The sequence below is a fragment of the Triticum aestivum genome, chromosome 5A, assembly GCF_018294505.1.
Source record: "Triticum aestivum cultivar Chinese Spring chromosome 5A, IWGSC CS RefSeq v2.1, whole genome shotgun sequence".
In the NCBI taxonomy this organism is placed as follows: Eukaryota; Viridiplantae; Streptophyta; class Magnoliopsida; order Poales; family Poaceae; genus Triticum; species Triticum aestivum.
The window spans coordinates 505,147,330-505,161,469 of NC_057806.1; the positions used below are offsets into that span (position 1 = coordinate 505,147,330).

Below are 14,140 nucleotides of genomic sequence, written 5' to 3' on the forward strand. Positions count from 1 at the left end.
GATGTAGGGCACTCGAAGAAAGGAACATTCAAATACTTGAGTGATCGTGTGTGAGACAAGGTGACAGGATGGATGGGCAAGCTACTTTCAGCAAGTGGCAAAGAATACGTATAAAATCTGTTTACCCAATGCCATGTTTCAAACTTCCTAAAGGTTTATGTTGTAAGCATATAAATTCTATTATCCCAGTAGAGGTTTATGTTTCAAACTTCTTAGAAAACCACCTGAATTTCACTTTGCCAACTCGGCTAGTCCAGTCAGCAATTATGTCCAAAACCACTTCAGTGCCTAATTGTTCCGGTTTTGGACATTTGAGGAGGTGGATAATCTGGTTTGGGGTTTTCGATCCATGAGGCCGGGGTGGCGGAGGATTTCGGGAAACTATACTCTTTTTTTTTTAGGCAAGGGAAAACTACTAGTACTTTTTTTTTTGAGACAAAACTACTAGTACTTTCCTCGCAAAGAGGGCGGCCCAGCTAATTCTGGTCGGCCCACCTAAGGCAGTGGTATACGGGGTCCAGCCGCGGGGGCTCGCACCCACGCTGGGCGTTGGTGAACCCTGACGAAAGAAATTCCCCTTCTCTCGCTCCCCCCGTCCCGTGATGGCAGCAACGGCGCCCGGCGCCGGCGCCGTCGAGGTTTCCATGGTACCCCCCTCTCTCGCTCTCGCTCTCTCAGACCTCGTGGATCGTCAATTGCTCATCGGCCGGACTGAGCCTACGCGATTGCTGATGTAATTGGCGTGGTCGAAATCAACTAGGGTTTCACATCACGGATTGGCGTTCGTGTCATGCAGGACGACAAGGCCAAGGCTTTGGTGGCCGCGAAGATCAAGGAAGGGGAGTACAAGGTGCAGATGATAGGACAGTACGCGGTGCGGACGGACCGCGCAATCGATGCGCTGGAGAAAAAGGTGCAGGACATCGAGGCGGTGATGGATCTCGAGCTGATGCTCGGCGAGTACTGCGCCGACCTCTCGGACATGCACAAGGCGCGCCACTACTACCGCGCCACCTCGCTCTCGGAGGAGGAGAAGCTCTACCTCCACCAAATCGACGACTTCGCCACCGCCACCATCGCCGAGTACGAGGCCAGCGTCGGCCCCGTCCCCGCCTTCGACAACCACCTCAGCCTGTTCAGCCAAGAAATCCCACTGGAGTTCCCCGAACCCTTGGCTCCCCCTCCCGCTTCTTCGGCTTCGGCTTCGGCTTCGGCTTCGGCTTCTCACCACGAGTGAGTTCTCGCTCCTTGCACCAGCATTCATGGTCACTATGCCTTGTGCCGGTTCCTTGCGATTGCAAACTAATTAGTCTACAGCCATTTCAGAATTCAGAGTAGTCTGCCTAGAACAGGCCTGTATGTTTGCCCGGTTTCAACTCAAAAGATGAAGTAATGATGTAGGCAATGGATAATTGGAGATTTTACCTCCTTGGAACTCTTCTATGTCCGATTGTAGTAATCAATTAACGGTTCAGATTTTGTATAGTACCAAGATAGATTAATCACAGGCTAGTAGAAATGTGCTAGTACAGTAGTACCTTGATTTATTCCACAGCCAGTAGAGCTGTAGAGGTGTGGTTGTAGCTCTATTACCATGGCTAGTAGTAAACTGGTCGTCATCAGGGGAATAAAAGTAGCAGCTAGGTAAATTATTAGGGTCGAACCAATCTATAATTCGTTCCTGGCTGCCCTCAAGATCTGCAAAGGGTCTTCACCAATACACCCCCTCTCCGGTTTTGTCTTAGCAGCAAAAAGATGTGACTGTCTAAATCGAGTAAGTTAGTACTTGTTTCTTGATCTGCTTGAGTTAATATCAGGTTCGCGATCGATTTGTTTCCTGAATGGCCTTTCATCCCAAACCAAATTACCAACCTGTAGATTAAATTTTAGGTGTGGTGTGGCTTGGGCTGTGGATAATGCCTTCAGACTTGTCTGTCCTAGCTCCAATTATGTCTTGTTCTATCTGCCTCGGAGCCTGGCATTCACTATTTCACTGCACACTTGATTATTCAAACTAGAAATGAATTACTTTAGGGTTATAGATATCTTCACGTGTTCCTTTTGGTTTGAGACACCAAGAACTTGAGAGCTTTGTGAAAACAGTAAGATCAATCACAACCGGTGAGTACGATGACAGGATGCAGTTACTGATTTAGCAGCCCTACTAAATAGATGTAGGTGGTATTCCATAGTATAAAACCAGTAACTTGTGCTGAGAAAACAAATATGCCTTTGTGAACAGACATTTGATTGCTTTTGTTCTATTATATATTAGCTACATAATGTTTGTGCATATATATAGGTGGGAGCCCAGCTCTGGCTTCTGGTTCGATCCCCCGTGCCACTTTCAACTCAAAAGTTGAAGTAGGGATGTAGGCAGAATGGGAGATTCTATCTCCTTGGGACTCTTCTACGTGTCCGATTGTAGTAGTCACTTAACAGTTGAGGTTTGGTATAGTACCTAGATAGTGGTTGTAGCTCTATTAGCTTGGCTACTAGTAGTAAATTGTTCAGGGGCACAAAAGTAGTCGCTCGGTATATTGTTCAGGGTCAAACCAGTTAATCTATAATTTGTTCCTTGCTGCCCTCAAGATCTGCAAAGGATCTTCACCAATTATTATTCTCTTTCGCCGAACGTTTACCATTGCTTTGCTACACACTGTTTAGAGCCCCTCCAGTTTTGTCTTCGCAGCGAAACAATGTGACTGTCTAGATGAAGTAGAATTTTGATCTGCTTCAGTTAATGTCAGGTCCACCATCGATTTGTTTCGTGAATGGTCTTTCATCCCAAACAAATGTACCAAACTCTATATTAAAGTGTTAGTTGTGGCGCGGCTTGAGCTTGTGGACAATGCCTTCAGACTTCTTCATCCTAGCTACAGTTTTGTCTTGTTCTATCTACCTCTCAGAGCCTGGCATTCACTATTTGACCACGTTCTTGATTTTTCATAGTAGAAATGAATTGCTTTGGGGTTATAGATATCTTCACGTGTTCCATTTGGTTGGGGACTCGAAGAAGTGGAGAACATCGCGAAAATGGTAGGATAACATGATAAGTACACTTGGAAAAGAGAGGCAGTTGCTGATTTAGCAACCCTACTAAATAGATGTAGGTGGTATACCATAGTATAACACCAGTATACCATAGTTATATTTATATATTAGCTGTGCATATATATAGGTGGGAGCCCAGATGTGGCTTCTGGTTCGACCCCCCATGGAAGCGAGTTTAGCCACTTTGGTTAAAATTCGTGTGGTTCCTCGGGGTCTCCGATGTAGCTCCTTGATATAATTTCGCGGGGCTCCTTGATATAATCAATTAACGGTGATGGATCTCAAGCTGATGCTCGGCGAGTACTGCGCCGACCTCTTGGACATGCACAAGGCGCGCCACTACTACCGCGCCACCTCGCTCTCGAAGGAGGAGAAGCTCTACCTCCACCAAATCGACGACTTTGCCACCGCCACCATCGCCGAGTACGAGGCCAACGTCGGCCCCGTCCCCGCCTTCGACAACCACCTCAGCCTGCTCAGCCAAGAAATCCCACTGGAGTTCCCTGAACCCTTGGCTCCCCCTCCCCCTTCTTCGGCTTCGGCTTCGGCTTCTCACCACGAGTGAGTTCTCGCTCCTTGCACCAGCATTCATGGTCACTATGCCTTCTGCCGGTTCCTTGCGATTGCAAACTAACTAGTCTACGACCATTTCAGAATTTCAGAGTAGTATGCATTATTCTATATGCAGAGTAGTATATGCCCAGAACTGGCCTGTATGCCTGCCCGGTTTCAAATCAGAAGATGAAGTAATGTTGTAGGCATAATGGGAGATTTTTATCTCCTTGGAACTCTTCTGTGTATCGATTGTAGTAATCAATTATCGGTATAGATTTTGTATAGTACCTAGATAGATTAATCGCATGCCAGTAGAAATGTGCTAGTACGGTAGTACCTTGATATATTCCACAGCCAGTAGAGTTGTAGAGGTGTGGTTGTAGCTCTATTACCATGGCTAGTAGTAAACTTATCATCATCAGGGGAATAAAAGTAGCAGCTAGGTAAATTTTTCAGGGTCAAACCAATCTATAATTCGTTCCTGGCTGCCCTCAAGATCTGCAAAGGGTCTTCACCAATACACCCCCTCTCCGGTTTTGTCTTAACAGCGAGACGATGTGACTATCTAGATTGAGTAAGTTAGTACTTGTTTCTTGATCTGGTTGAGTTAATATCAGGTTCACCATCGATTTGTTTCCTGAATGGCCTTTCATCCCAAACCAAAGTGCCAAACTGTAGATTAAAGTGTTGGGTGTGGCGTGGCTTGGTCTGTGGACAATGCCTTCAGATTTGTCCGTCCTAGCTCCAATTATGTCTTGTTCTATCTGCCTCGGAGCCTGACATTCACTATTTCACTGCACACTTGATTATTCAAACTAGAAATGAATATTCAAACTAGAAATGAATTGCTTTAGGGTTATAGATATCTTCACGTGTTCTGTTTGGTTGGAGACACCAAGAACTGGACAACTTTGTGAAAACAGTAAGATCAATCACAGCCGGTGAGTAGGATAACAGGATGCGGTTACTGATTTAGCAGCCCTACTAAATAGTAGGTGGTATTCCATAGTATAACACCAGTAACTTGTGCTGAGAAAACAAATATGCCTTTGTGAACAGACATTTTGATTGCTTTTGTTCTATTTATATATTAGTTACATAATGTTTGTGTATATATGTAGGTGGGAGCCCAGTTCTGGCTTCTCGTTCGACCCTCCGTGGAAGCGAGTTTAGCCACTTTCAACTCAAAAGATGAAGTAGGGATGTTGGCAGAACGGGAGATTCTGGCCCAGTTCTTTTGGCCGATTCTCTCAGAATCTTGAGAATCGACCCTCCATCCATCTTCTCTCAGAATTTTGAACCCATATTTTTTTGACAATCCTAGTTGTTTAGATCCTAACTAGCTAGGATTGTAAAAAGTTATGAGTTCAAGGTTCTGGGAGAAGCTGAGGGGAGGCCCGATTCTCAAGATTCTGGAAGAATCGGCCAAAAGGACTGGCCCTCTATCTCCTTGGGACTCTTCTACGTGTTCGATTGTAGTAGTCAATTAACAGTTGAGATTTGGTACATTACCTAGATAGTGGTTGTAGCTCTATTAGCATGGCTAGTAGTAAATTGTTCAGGGGGACAAAAGTAGCCGCTCGGTAAAGTATTCAGGGTCAAACCAGTTAATCTACAATTTGTTCCTCGCTGTCCTCAAGATCTTCAAAGGATCTTGACCAATTATTATTCTGTTTCGCCGAACGTTTACCATTGCATTGCTACACACTGTTTAGAGCCCCTCCAGTTTTGTCTTAGCAGCGAAACGATGTTAGTGTCTAGATCGAGTAGGTTAGTACTTGTTTCTTGATCCGCTTGAGTTAATATATCAGGTTCACCATCGATTTGTTTCCTGAATGGCCTTTCATCCCAAACCAAAGTACCAAACTGTAGATTAAAGTGTTAGGTGTGGGGTGGCTTGAGCTGTGGACAATGCCTTCATACTTGTCCGTCCTAGCTCCAATTATGTCTTGTTCTATCTGCCTCGGAGCCTGGCATTCACTATTTCACTGCACACTTGATTATTCAAATTGGAAATGAATTGATTTAGGGTTATAGATATCTTCACGTGTTCCGTTTGGTTGGAGACACCAAGAACTGGAGAACTTTGTAAACAACAGTAAGATCAATCACAGTCGGTGAGTAGGATAAATGGATGCATTACTGATTTAGCAGCCCTACTAAATAGATGTAGCTGGTATTCCATAGTATAACACCAGTAACTTGTGCGTAGAAAACAAATATGCCTTTTTGAACATACATTTTGATTGCTTTTGTTCTATTTATATATTAGCCACATAATGTTTGTGCATATATATAGGTGGGAGCCCAGCTCTGGCTTCTGGTTCGACCCCCGTGGAAGCAAGTTTAGCCACTTTCAACTCGAAAGATGAAGTAGGCATGTAGGGACTCTTCTACATGTTCGATTGTAGTAGTCAATTAACAGTTGAGATTTGGTATAGTACCTAGATAGTGGTTGTAGCTCTATTAGCATGGCTAGTAGTAAATTGTTCAGGGGCACAAAAGTAGCCACTCGGTAAAGAATTCAGGGTCAAACCAGTTAATCTATAATTTGTTCCTCGCTGCCCTCAAGATCTGCAAAGGATCTTCACCAATTATTATTCACTTTCAACTCAAAAGATGAAGTAGGGATGTAGGGACTCTTCTACGTGTCCGATTGTAGTAGTTAATTAACAGTTTGGATTTGGTATAGCACCTAGATAGTGGTTGTAGCTCTATTAGCATAAATTGTTCAGGGGCACAAAAGTAGCCACTCAGTAAAGGATTCAGGGTCAATCCAGTTAATCTATAATTTGTTCCTCGCTGCCCTCAAGATCTGCAAAGGATCTTCAGCAATTATTATTCTCTTTCGCCGAATGTTTACCATTGCATTGCTACGCACTGTTTAGAGCCCCTCCAGTTTTGTCTTAGCAGTGAAACAATGTGACCGTCTAGATGAAGTTAGTACCTGAATTTTGATCTGCTTCAGTTAATGTCAGGTTCACCATCGATTTGTTTCGTGAATGGTCTTTCATCCCAAACCCATGTACCAAACTCTAGTAAAGTGCTAGGTGTGGCGCGGCTTGAGCTTGTGGACAATGCCTGCAGACTTCTCCGTCCTAGCTCCAATTATGTCTTGTTCTACGTGCCTCTCAGAGTCTGGCATTCACTATTTCACTACACACTTTATTTTTCAAACTAGAAATGAATTGCTTTGGGGTTATAGACATCTTCACGCCTTCCATTTGTTTGGGGACATGAAGAAGTGGAGAACATCGTGAAAATGGTGAGATCAATCGCAAACAGCGAGTCGGATAACAGGATAAGTACACTTGGAAAAAAGAGAGACGGTTACTGATTTAGCAGCCCTACTAAATAGATGTAGGTGGTATACCATAGTATAACACCATTATACCATAGTTCTATTTATATATTAGCTACATAATGTTTGTGCATATATCTAGGTGGGACCCAGATGGTGGCTTCTGGTTAGATCCCCCCGTGAAAGGGAGTTCAGCCACGTCGGTTAAAATTCGTGGGGTTCGGCTCGGGGTCTCCTGTAGCTCCTTAATATAATTTCGCGGGGTTCCTCCCCAATTGGACTTTTTTTTTGAATGTTTGTGCACACATTCAGTTGTGTTGTTGACTATCATGTAGGCCTGCTGTGGACAATGGAGGGGATGTTGCATGCTAAGAGATGATCGCCTGGAGCACCCTGCCCCTTTCATTTCTTCACCGCATTGTCATCCAAGTCGGCTATCATGGTTCTAGGGGCTTTCACCCTATTTTAAGCATGTCTGCAGTTTGACTGACGACGACTAATTTAAACTTGGAGCTGTGAGATTGTCAGTACGGGTGTAGGTATGAACATCTCAGATGTATGCGAACGTGTGGGTTCTGAAGTGTGATTCATGCTTGCATTGCTCTGTGCCTATCATCACATCGTTTCTATTACTGGATCATGGCTGTTGGCGTGTTGAGAATTGGTTGAATGTCAGTTCATATGGATGACTAATTTAAGCTCTCCATGGTTTCACCAATTTCAAGTCTGTTTTAACAATGCAGTTTCGATTGTCAACTCTTTTTTCTTTTGAAAAAAGAAAAGAAAAAATCATGCAATATGTGTGGGGATTGAGAAGTGATCATAAGGCAGAGTATTTTTTTGTGAAAGGCAGAGCTATTCAACTTCAAGAGGCAGAGAAAGGGCCTAGCACTTTCCGTAAGCTCGTTCCACAAAATTAGCTGGAACTTCACATCCGTGGGTGCCGGCAAAACAGGCTATTGACAGACGAAGGTAAATATTTACTAGGATAGTACTCCCTCCGTCCCAAAATATAAGAACGTTTTTTACACTATATTAGTGTCAAAAACGCTCTTATATTTTGGGACAGAGGGAGTATAATATAATAATAAATAGGCAATAATAATAATATAATAATAAATAGGCAAAAATACAAGCCCTCACAAGCAACCAAAGCTGAGAGATCCTAGCAACCTTCCATTCATCCGATCCCAAGTTCCCTGATGTGAAGCAACGCATTTCCTTTTGTCCAAGCGGTTGGGATCAGGAGATGACGCATAAACATGGTCTGCTTTCTGTCAGTCTAGTACTGTATGTTTTAAGAACGAATGTAGTACTCCATTTGTTCTAGTAACTAGTTAAGCTTCACATGGATGAACTGTAACTAGTTACTAGTACACCAGGTATATCAAGGTGTGAGAGATGTGAAGAGTAACTAGTTTTGGCTTAACTGGACCGACAATGAAAAGATGAGGCATAAACACGGCAACAAAAAGGGCACAAACAGGCTCAGCTAGTTGCAGCAGCAGTAAAGGCAAGGCAACAACATAAGCCACCACTACATCCAATCCAAGGAAAACACAGCACCGGCTATCCGTTTGGTTCTACAGGATGGGATATATGAGTTTCTCCAATGCAGGCCTCCGGGCTACAAGATCAAGGAAGGAGGGCTATCACCACCGATGTCAAGAAACCTCTTGAAATATAAAAAATATATTAATCTGGCCACTCAAATTTCATGAAAGTAGGGCTTCGTGCAATTGTGCTGCATGAAGCAGAAGGATGGTTGTTCTCCTAAGATGCCCATGAGTCAATTTTATTTGCTGGCCGAAGATGTGTACCAAGAGAATCGGTAATTAATCCATATGCAGCTGGTGAGTCAAGTAGATGCAAGAGGCTCCTTGTTGTCCCATCTCTCCACACAAGAAAAACCAACTCAAAGAAGCAACGCTCACAGGGAACAAAAAAGATTCTTATGGCATACTGAACTGCTGTTCTTCCAAAAACTTTGCTATCTCATTTATGATAAGGATAGTTCTCACAGGCTATAAGAAGATGATGGCTTTGGAGAAATTTGAATAATGGACGCCAACTTCTTAAACTGAAACCAACATAAGACAGCTCACCAATCCAAGGAACACCCAGCACATGAATGACACTGAGGCGCACCCAAGAAGCTGCAAAGAATTTCTGCCAGCATTAGAGAGCCAATCAGTTCAAGCACCACATATCTCTCAACTTCACCATATTTTGTCACTCCAAAGTATTTGGCGCAAAGATCTTCACACATAACTGCATAACTGTTTAATTCTGGACAATCAGTGTGGAGATGGTACTTTGATTATGATTGACCTCCAGTGATTCCAAGCATTAAATAGAGTTTGGAGTGACATCTGGTTAGAGGCCAGCTTAAAGTTCAAGATCAAGACGGATCTGTCACAACCAGGGTCAAGAAATCTCTTAAAACATCGAGAAATAGAAATCTGCCTACTCAGAATTATTGTCCAGGTACTGTAGTACTCCCTCCGTTTCTAAACATAAGACTTTTTAGAGATTTCAATACGGACTATATACAGATGTATATAGACGTATTTCAGAGTGTAGATTCACTCATTTTGCTCCGTATGTAGTCCATATTGAAATATCTAAAAAGGCTTATATTTAGGAACGGAGGGACTCGTGAAAGCTTCTATCTAGTTCTACACTAACAGAGCAGCAACACAAGATAAACATCATCATTGGATCCCCAACAGAGGCACAATCAGCAGAAATAATCACATAATACAGATAACTGAACCATGGTGGGATTACTGCAACACGCGCGCCAATACATAGTACCATAACATATGTTCTACCACCTCATCGTTAGGGTCTTATCACGAACATGCATTAAATTAGGGTAATTTGTACCATAATAATAATAATAACAACCACTTATTCAAGTAGCGACCGCCCGACGACGATGGTGGCGCGGCGTTGGAGGGCGGCGGCAACGCTGTCTTTCAGGAGGACGGCGGCGGCCAGCTCGATGTAGGTGGGGGGCCGGGAGCCGCGCTTCTCCTTGATCAGGCGCAGGCTAGCAGCGATCTTGGCCAGCCGGTCCTCCCGAACTCGCAGCGACGCGAAGCGCGTGGTGAAGGATGAGACCTCCGCCTCCTCCCCCATCTCGCCACCGCTGATATCCATCGCGGTGTACTGCCTCGCGAGGCTCGCCTCTTGCGCCGCCGGGAGAGATGCGGCGCCGCCGGCTACTTTCGCCGCCATCGCAGGGGGGGATCCGGGGGAAGGGGGAAAAGTGGAGCTCTTTAGGGATTTTAGGGCAGGGGAGCGTGGGGTTGGGGAGTGATCTGCGGAAGACGACGCCCTGTAACTCTCGTCGAACCTTTTTACATACAATTACGTAGGTTTACGTAGGGCTGTTCGTAGGTGTAGCAATTTTGTTTTACATATGCCGACCAGGCCTAAAGTACGGCCCATTGAAAATGCCGGTGTTGGCTGCAGGGCCCATTGGAAGAGGCTCATTACGTCAAAATGCTGTCGAACGCACAGAGCGAGTTACTGAGCTGGGCCTGCCCATTTGATGAGTTGAGGAGCGGTCGTTCGCAGCCTCCCCAAGGCTATTTGGAGTTATCGCCGTCGCGTGTCGCACTCTGTGTCACAACATGTTTTCTTCTTCCGCGAGCGTGCCTCTCGAAAACGGCTTTCGAAAAAGGAAAAGATGCTCCTGGTTCGTTTTTTATTTGATTTATTCGTCTGATTTTTTCGTATTTTTTTTTGTCAAAACCTATCAACATGGAATCTAACTTTGAAAATCTCGACGCGAGGAATTCAATGGTGAAAATGGTTCAAGATTTGGATGCACGCTTTAAGAGATAAAACGTTTTGAATAAATAAATCTACAAAAAGATAAAAAACTCATATGTCACTTGTTTCAACCTGAGGAGAGCGAGATGACCTTCGGAAGGACTACTCTTCAATTAGTGATTTCGCCATTTGACATTTCGAAGCTTTTTACGAAGGTTTCAGCCTGGGCTTACGAAGGTTTATCGAATGATATTGTGAAACAATACGAGAGATTGAACGGGACATTGGAGAGGTGAAAGCCTAGCGTTCCATACCAGGTGCTTTACAGAAGGAAAAAAAGTGCCCAGATTCTGTGAAGTTTGTTGAATGGGGCACAAGTCAACCGAGTGTGGTGATGTTGTTTGGGAAGAACAGTCTTGATGGCGTGATGATGGTCAGTTCAAATATGCACGTGGTGGCGTGGAGGAATATCTAGAGGAAGAGGACATGAAAATAGCAGTGGGAGGGGTGATTCATTTACGATGATGATCCAGCTTCGGTACATAACACTTCCTATCAAGATGGCACACTTATAGTACATGATCTGAAGTCAACGTAAGAGGCTTAATTTTTTTTACTCAAACAAGCGATCCTCCAAAAACTAGCAATGCAGTGGCAATTGTGGGCTCTATGAAGAATGAGAAGAATGAAAAAATGGTCTAAGAAGAACAATATTGTGGACGGACGGCTCTGAGCTCCATCTCCTCTGAGCTCCATCTCATCCGAGCATCGGCCGCCACTCCGGCCCCGGTGGCCACAAGCCACGCCGGCCACCACTCTGGTGCTGGCGTCCACCTCCCCTTCTCCTGGCGCGCTTTGTCCCTGGCCGCTGGATGGCCTCGCGCGTGTCCCTTTCCGCGTTGCTGTCGTCCTCGGGCTCTGCCTCCTCGCCCTCCGCTGTGATCGATTGTCGTCTTCCCCGACATCGTGGGCACTGCGTATGGAGCGATAACTCATGGTGGTCCCGCCGGCCGCGTCCGCCTACGAGTGGCGCACCAAGACGGGTCGTTGCCCCTGGAGCCCCGCGTCGGCGCCACCCCCTGCCCAGCGTCGTTGATGAACATTCCGACATGCCTCCATGGATCCTGGTACAATTGTGGGGACGATGGCCATATCTCGCGGGAGTGCTGGAAGAAGACGATGTGTGTGCGCTACGGGGGCGAGGGACACATCGCCACAGATTGCACAAAGCCCTAGAGTGCCTCGCGTTCATCGCCTTTGGCGCCCCCTCGGTGACGCCGCCCGCCCCGCGGGGTGATCCTGCTCGCCAACGCATTCTGGAGTTGTTGAGTAACGTGATTGTATAGGAAAGCTAGGATAGCGTAGGATATTATTCTACCTTGCCTTGTACTCCAAGATGATCATGTACTCCTATATATATGCCCACGAGGCTCAAGCAATACAACAACTATTCCACCAATCTCTCTCTATCCCTTCTAACATGGTATCAGTTTCCGGGTTCTAAACCCTAGCCGTCGCCGCTTTCGCACCTGCGCGCCGCACCCGGGGCGGTCGGCCTCCATGACCGCGCCGGGGGCCACGCCGCCCGTACCTAGGGTTCGTCCGCCGGCCGTGTTGGCCGGCTGCCCTAGAGAGTCTTTTTTTTCGCTCTCTCGCCGGTCGTTTTGATCGGCGTTTTTCTTTTTGGTTTTCTGATCTATGCTTGATCGGTTTGCGTCACCGCCGCCGCCGTCGACACCCCGCGCCTCTACTCCGACTCCGGCGCTACCGGCCGGCTACTTCACCGACCCGGCGGCCTCGCACGACAGGCAGCCCTCAAGGCCGTCGTCTGCTCGCCGGCCCGCCACCCGTCACCGCCCTGCTCCGACCGGGACAGCTGCATCGCCTACACCCGGCGGCCTCATGCCATGCGGCGGGCAACCATAGCCGCGCTCGCGCGTTGGCCCGCCAGCCGCCTTCGCCGAGTCTGCACAGCGTCCCGGTGGTCTACTGATGTCTACTACACAACCTTCTTCTTGTAGATGTTGTTGGGCCTGCAAGTGCACAGGTTTGTAGGATAGTAGCAAATTTCCCTCAAGTGGATGACCTAAGGTTTATCAATCCGTAGGAGGCGTAGGATGAAGATGGTCTCTGTCAAGCAACCCTGCAACCAAATAACAAAGAGTCTCTTGTGTCCCCAACACACCCAATACAATGGTAAATTGTATAGGTGCACTAGTTCGGCGAAGAGATGGTGATACAAGTGCAATATGGATAGTAGATATAGGTTTTTGTAATCTGAAAATATAAAAACAGCAAGGTAACTAATGATAAAAGTGAGCGTAAATGGTATTGCAATGATAGGAAACAAGGCCTAGGGTTCATACTTTCACTAGTGCAAGTTCTCTCAACAATAATAATATAGATAGATCATATAACAATCTCTCAACATGCAACAAAGAGTCACTCCAAAGCCACTAATAGCGGAGAGCAAACGTAGAGATTATGGTAGGGTACGAAACCACCTCAAAGTTATTCTTTCGGATCAATCTATAAAAGAGTTCGTACTAGAATAACACCTTAAGACACAAATAAACCAAAACCCTAATGTCACCTAGATACTCCATTGTCACCTCAAGTATCCGTGGGCATGATTATACGATATGCATCAAACAATCTCAGATTCATCCAACCAACACAAAGTACTTCAAAGAGTGCCCCAAAGTTTCTACCGGAGAGTCAAGAACGTGTGCCAACCCCTATGCATCGGTTCATGAGCGGAACCCGCAAGTTGGTCACCAAAACATACATCAAGAGGCACGTGATATCCCATTGTCACCACAGATAAACACGGCAAGACATACATCAAGTGTTCTCAAAGTAAAGACTCAATCCGATAAAATAACTTCAAGAGGGGAGACTCAATTCATTACAAGAGAGTAGAGAGGGGGGGAAACATCATAAGATCCAACTACAATAGCAAAGCTCGCGATACATCAAGATCATGTGAAGTCGAGAACACGAGAGAGAGAGAGAGATTAAACACATAGCTACTGGTACATACCCTCAGCCCCGAGGGTGAACTACTCCCTCCTCGTCATGGAGAGCGACGGGATGATGAAGATGGCCACCAGTGATGGATTCCCCCTCCGTCAGGGTGCCGGAACGGGCTCCCGACAGGTTTTTGGTGGCTACAGAGGCTTGCGGCGGCGGAACTCCCGATCTATCTTGATTTTGGATGGTTTTAGGGTATGTAGGTATATATAGGCGAAAGAAGTCGGTCGAGGGGGGGGGGGAGGGGGGGTGCTCGAGGGGTCCACGAGACAGGGGGCCGCGCCCTGTAGGGGGGGGGGCGCCCCCTATCTCCTAGGCTCCTCGAGGACCTTCTGGCTTGGACTCCAAGTCTCCAGGATGATAATCTTCCAAAAAATCACGATGACGAAGGTTTCATTCCGTTTGGACTCCGTT

At 46.0% G+C, this 14,140-nt stretch overlaps 1 protein-coding gene across 3 annotated transcripts; it reads left to right on the top strand.

Annotated features, from left to right (window-relative positions):
• The first annotated feature begins 491 nt into the window (after positions 1–491).
• On the top strand, positions 492–7,628 carry LOC123104368 (uncharacterized). 3 transcript variants are annotated; one of them, XM_044526200.1, is made up of 4 exons: positions 492–647; positions 797–1,208; positions 3,585–3,615; positions 7,246–7,628. In XM_044526200.1, the coding sequence occupies exons 1-4, from the start codon at positions 603–605 to the stop codon at positions 7,280–7,282; spliced, it is 525 nt and encodes a 174-aa protein (XP_044382135.1). In that variant the 5' UTR covers positions 492–602; the 3' UTR covers positions 7,283–7,628. The 3 variants fall into 3 exon arrangements, with proteins under 3 accessions (XP_044382135.1, XP_044382136.1, XP_044382133.1); XM_044526201.1 differs by lacking the exon at positions 3,585–3,615 and having other exon boundaries at positions 797–1,233; XM_044526198.1 differs by lacking the exons at positions 3,585–3,615; positions 7,246–7,628 and adding an exon at positions 4,731–6,386 and having other exon boundaries at positions 797–1,233.
• The last annotated feature ends 6,512 nt before the right edge of the window (positions 7,629–14,140 follow it).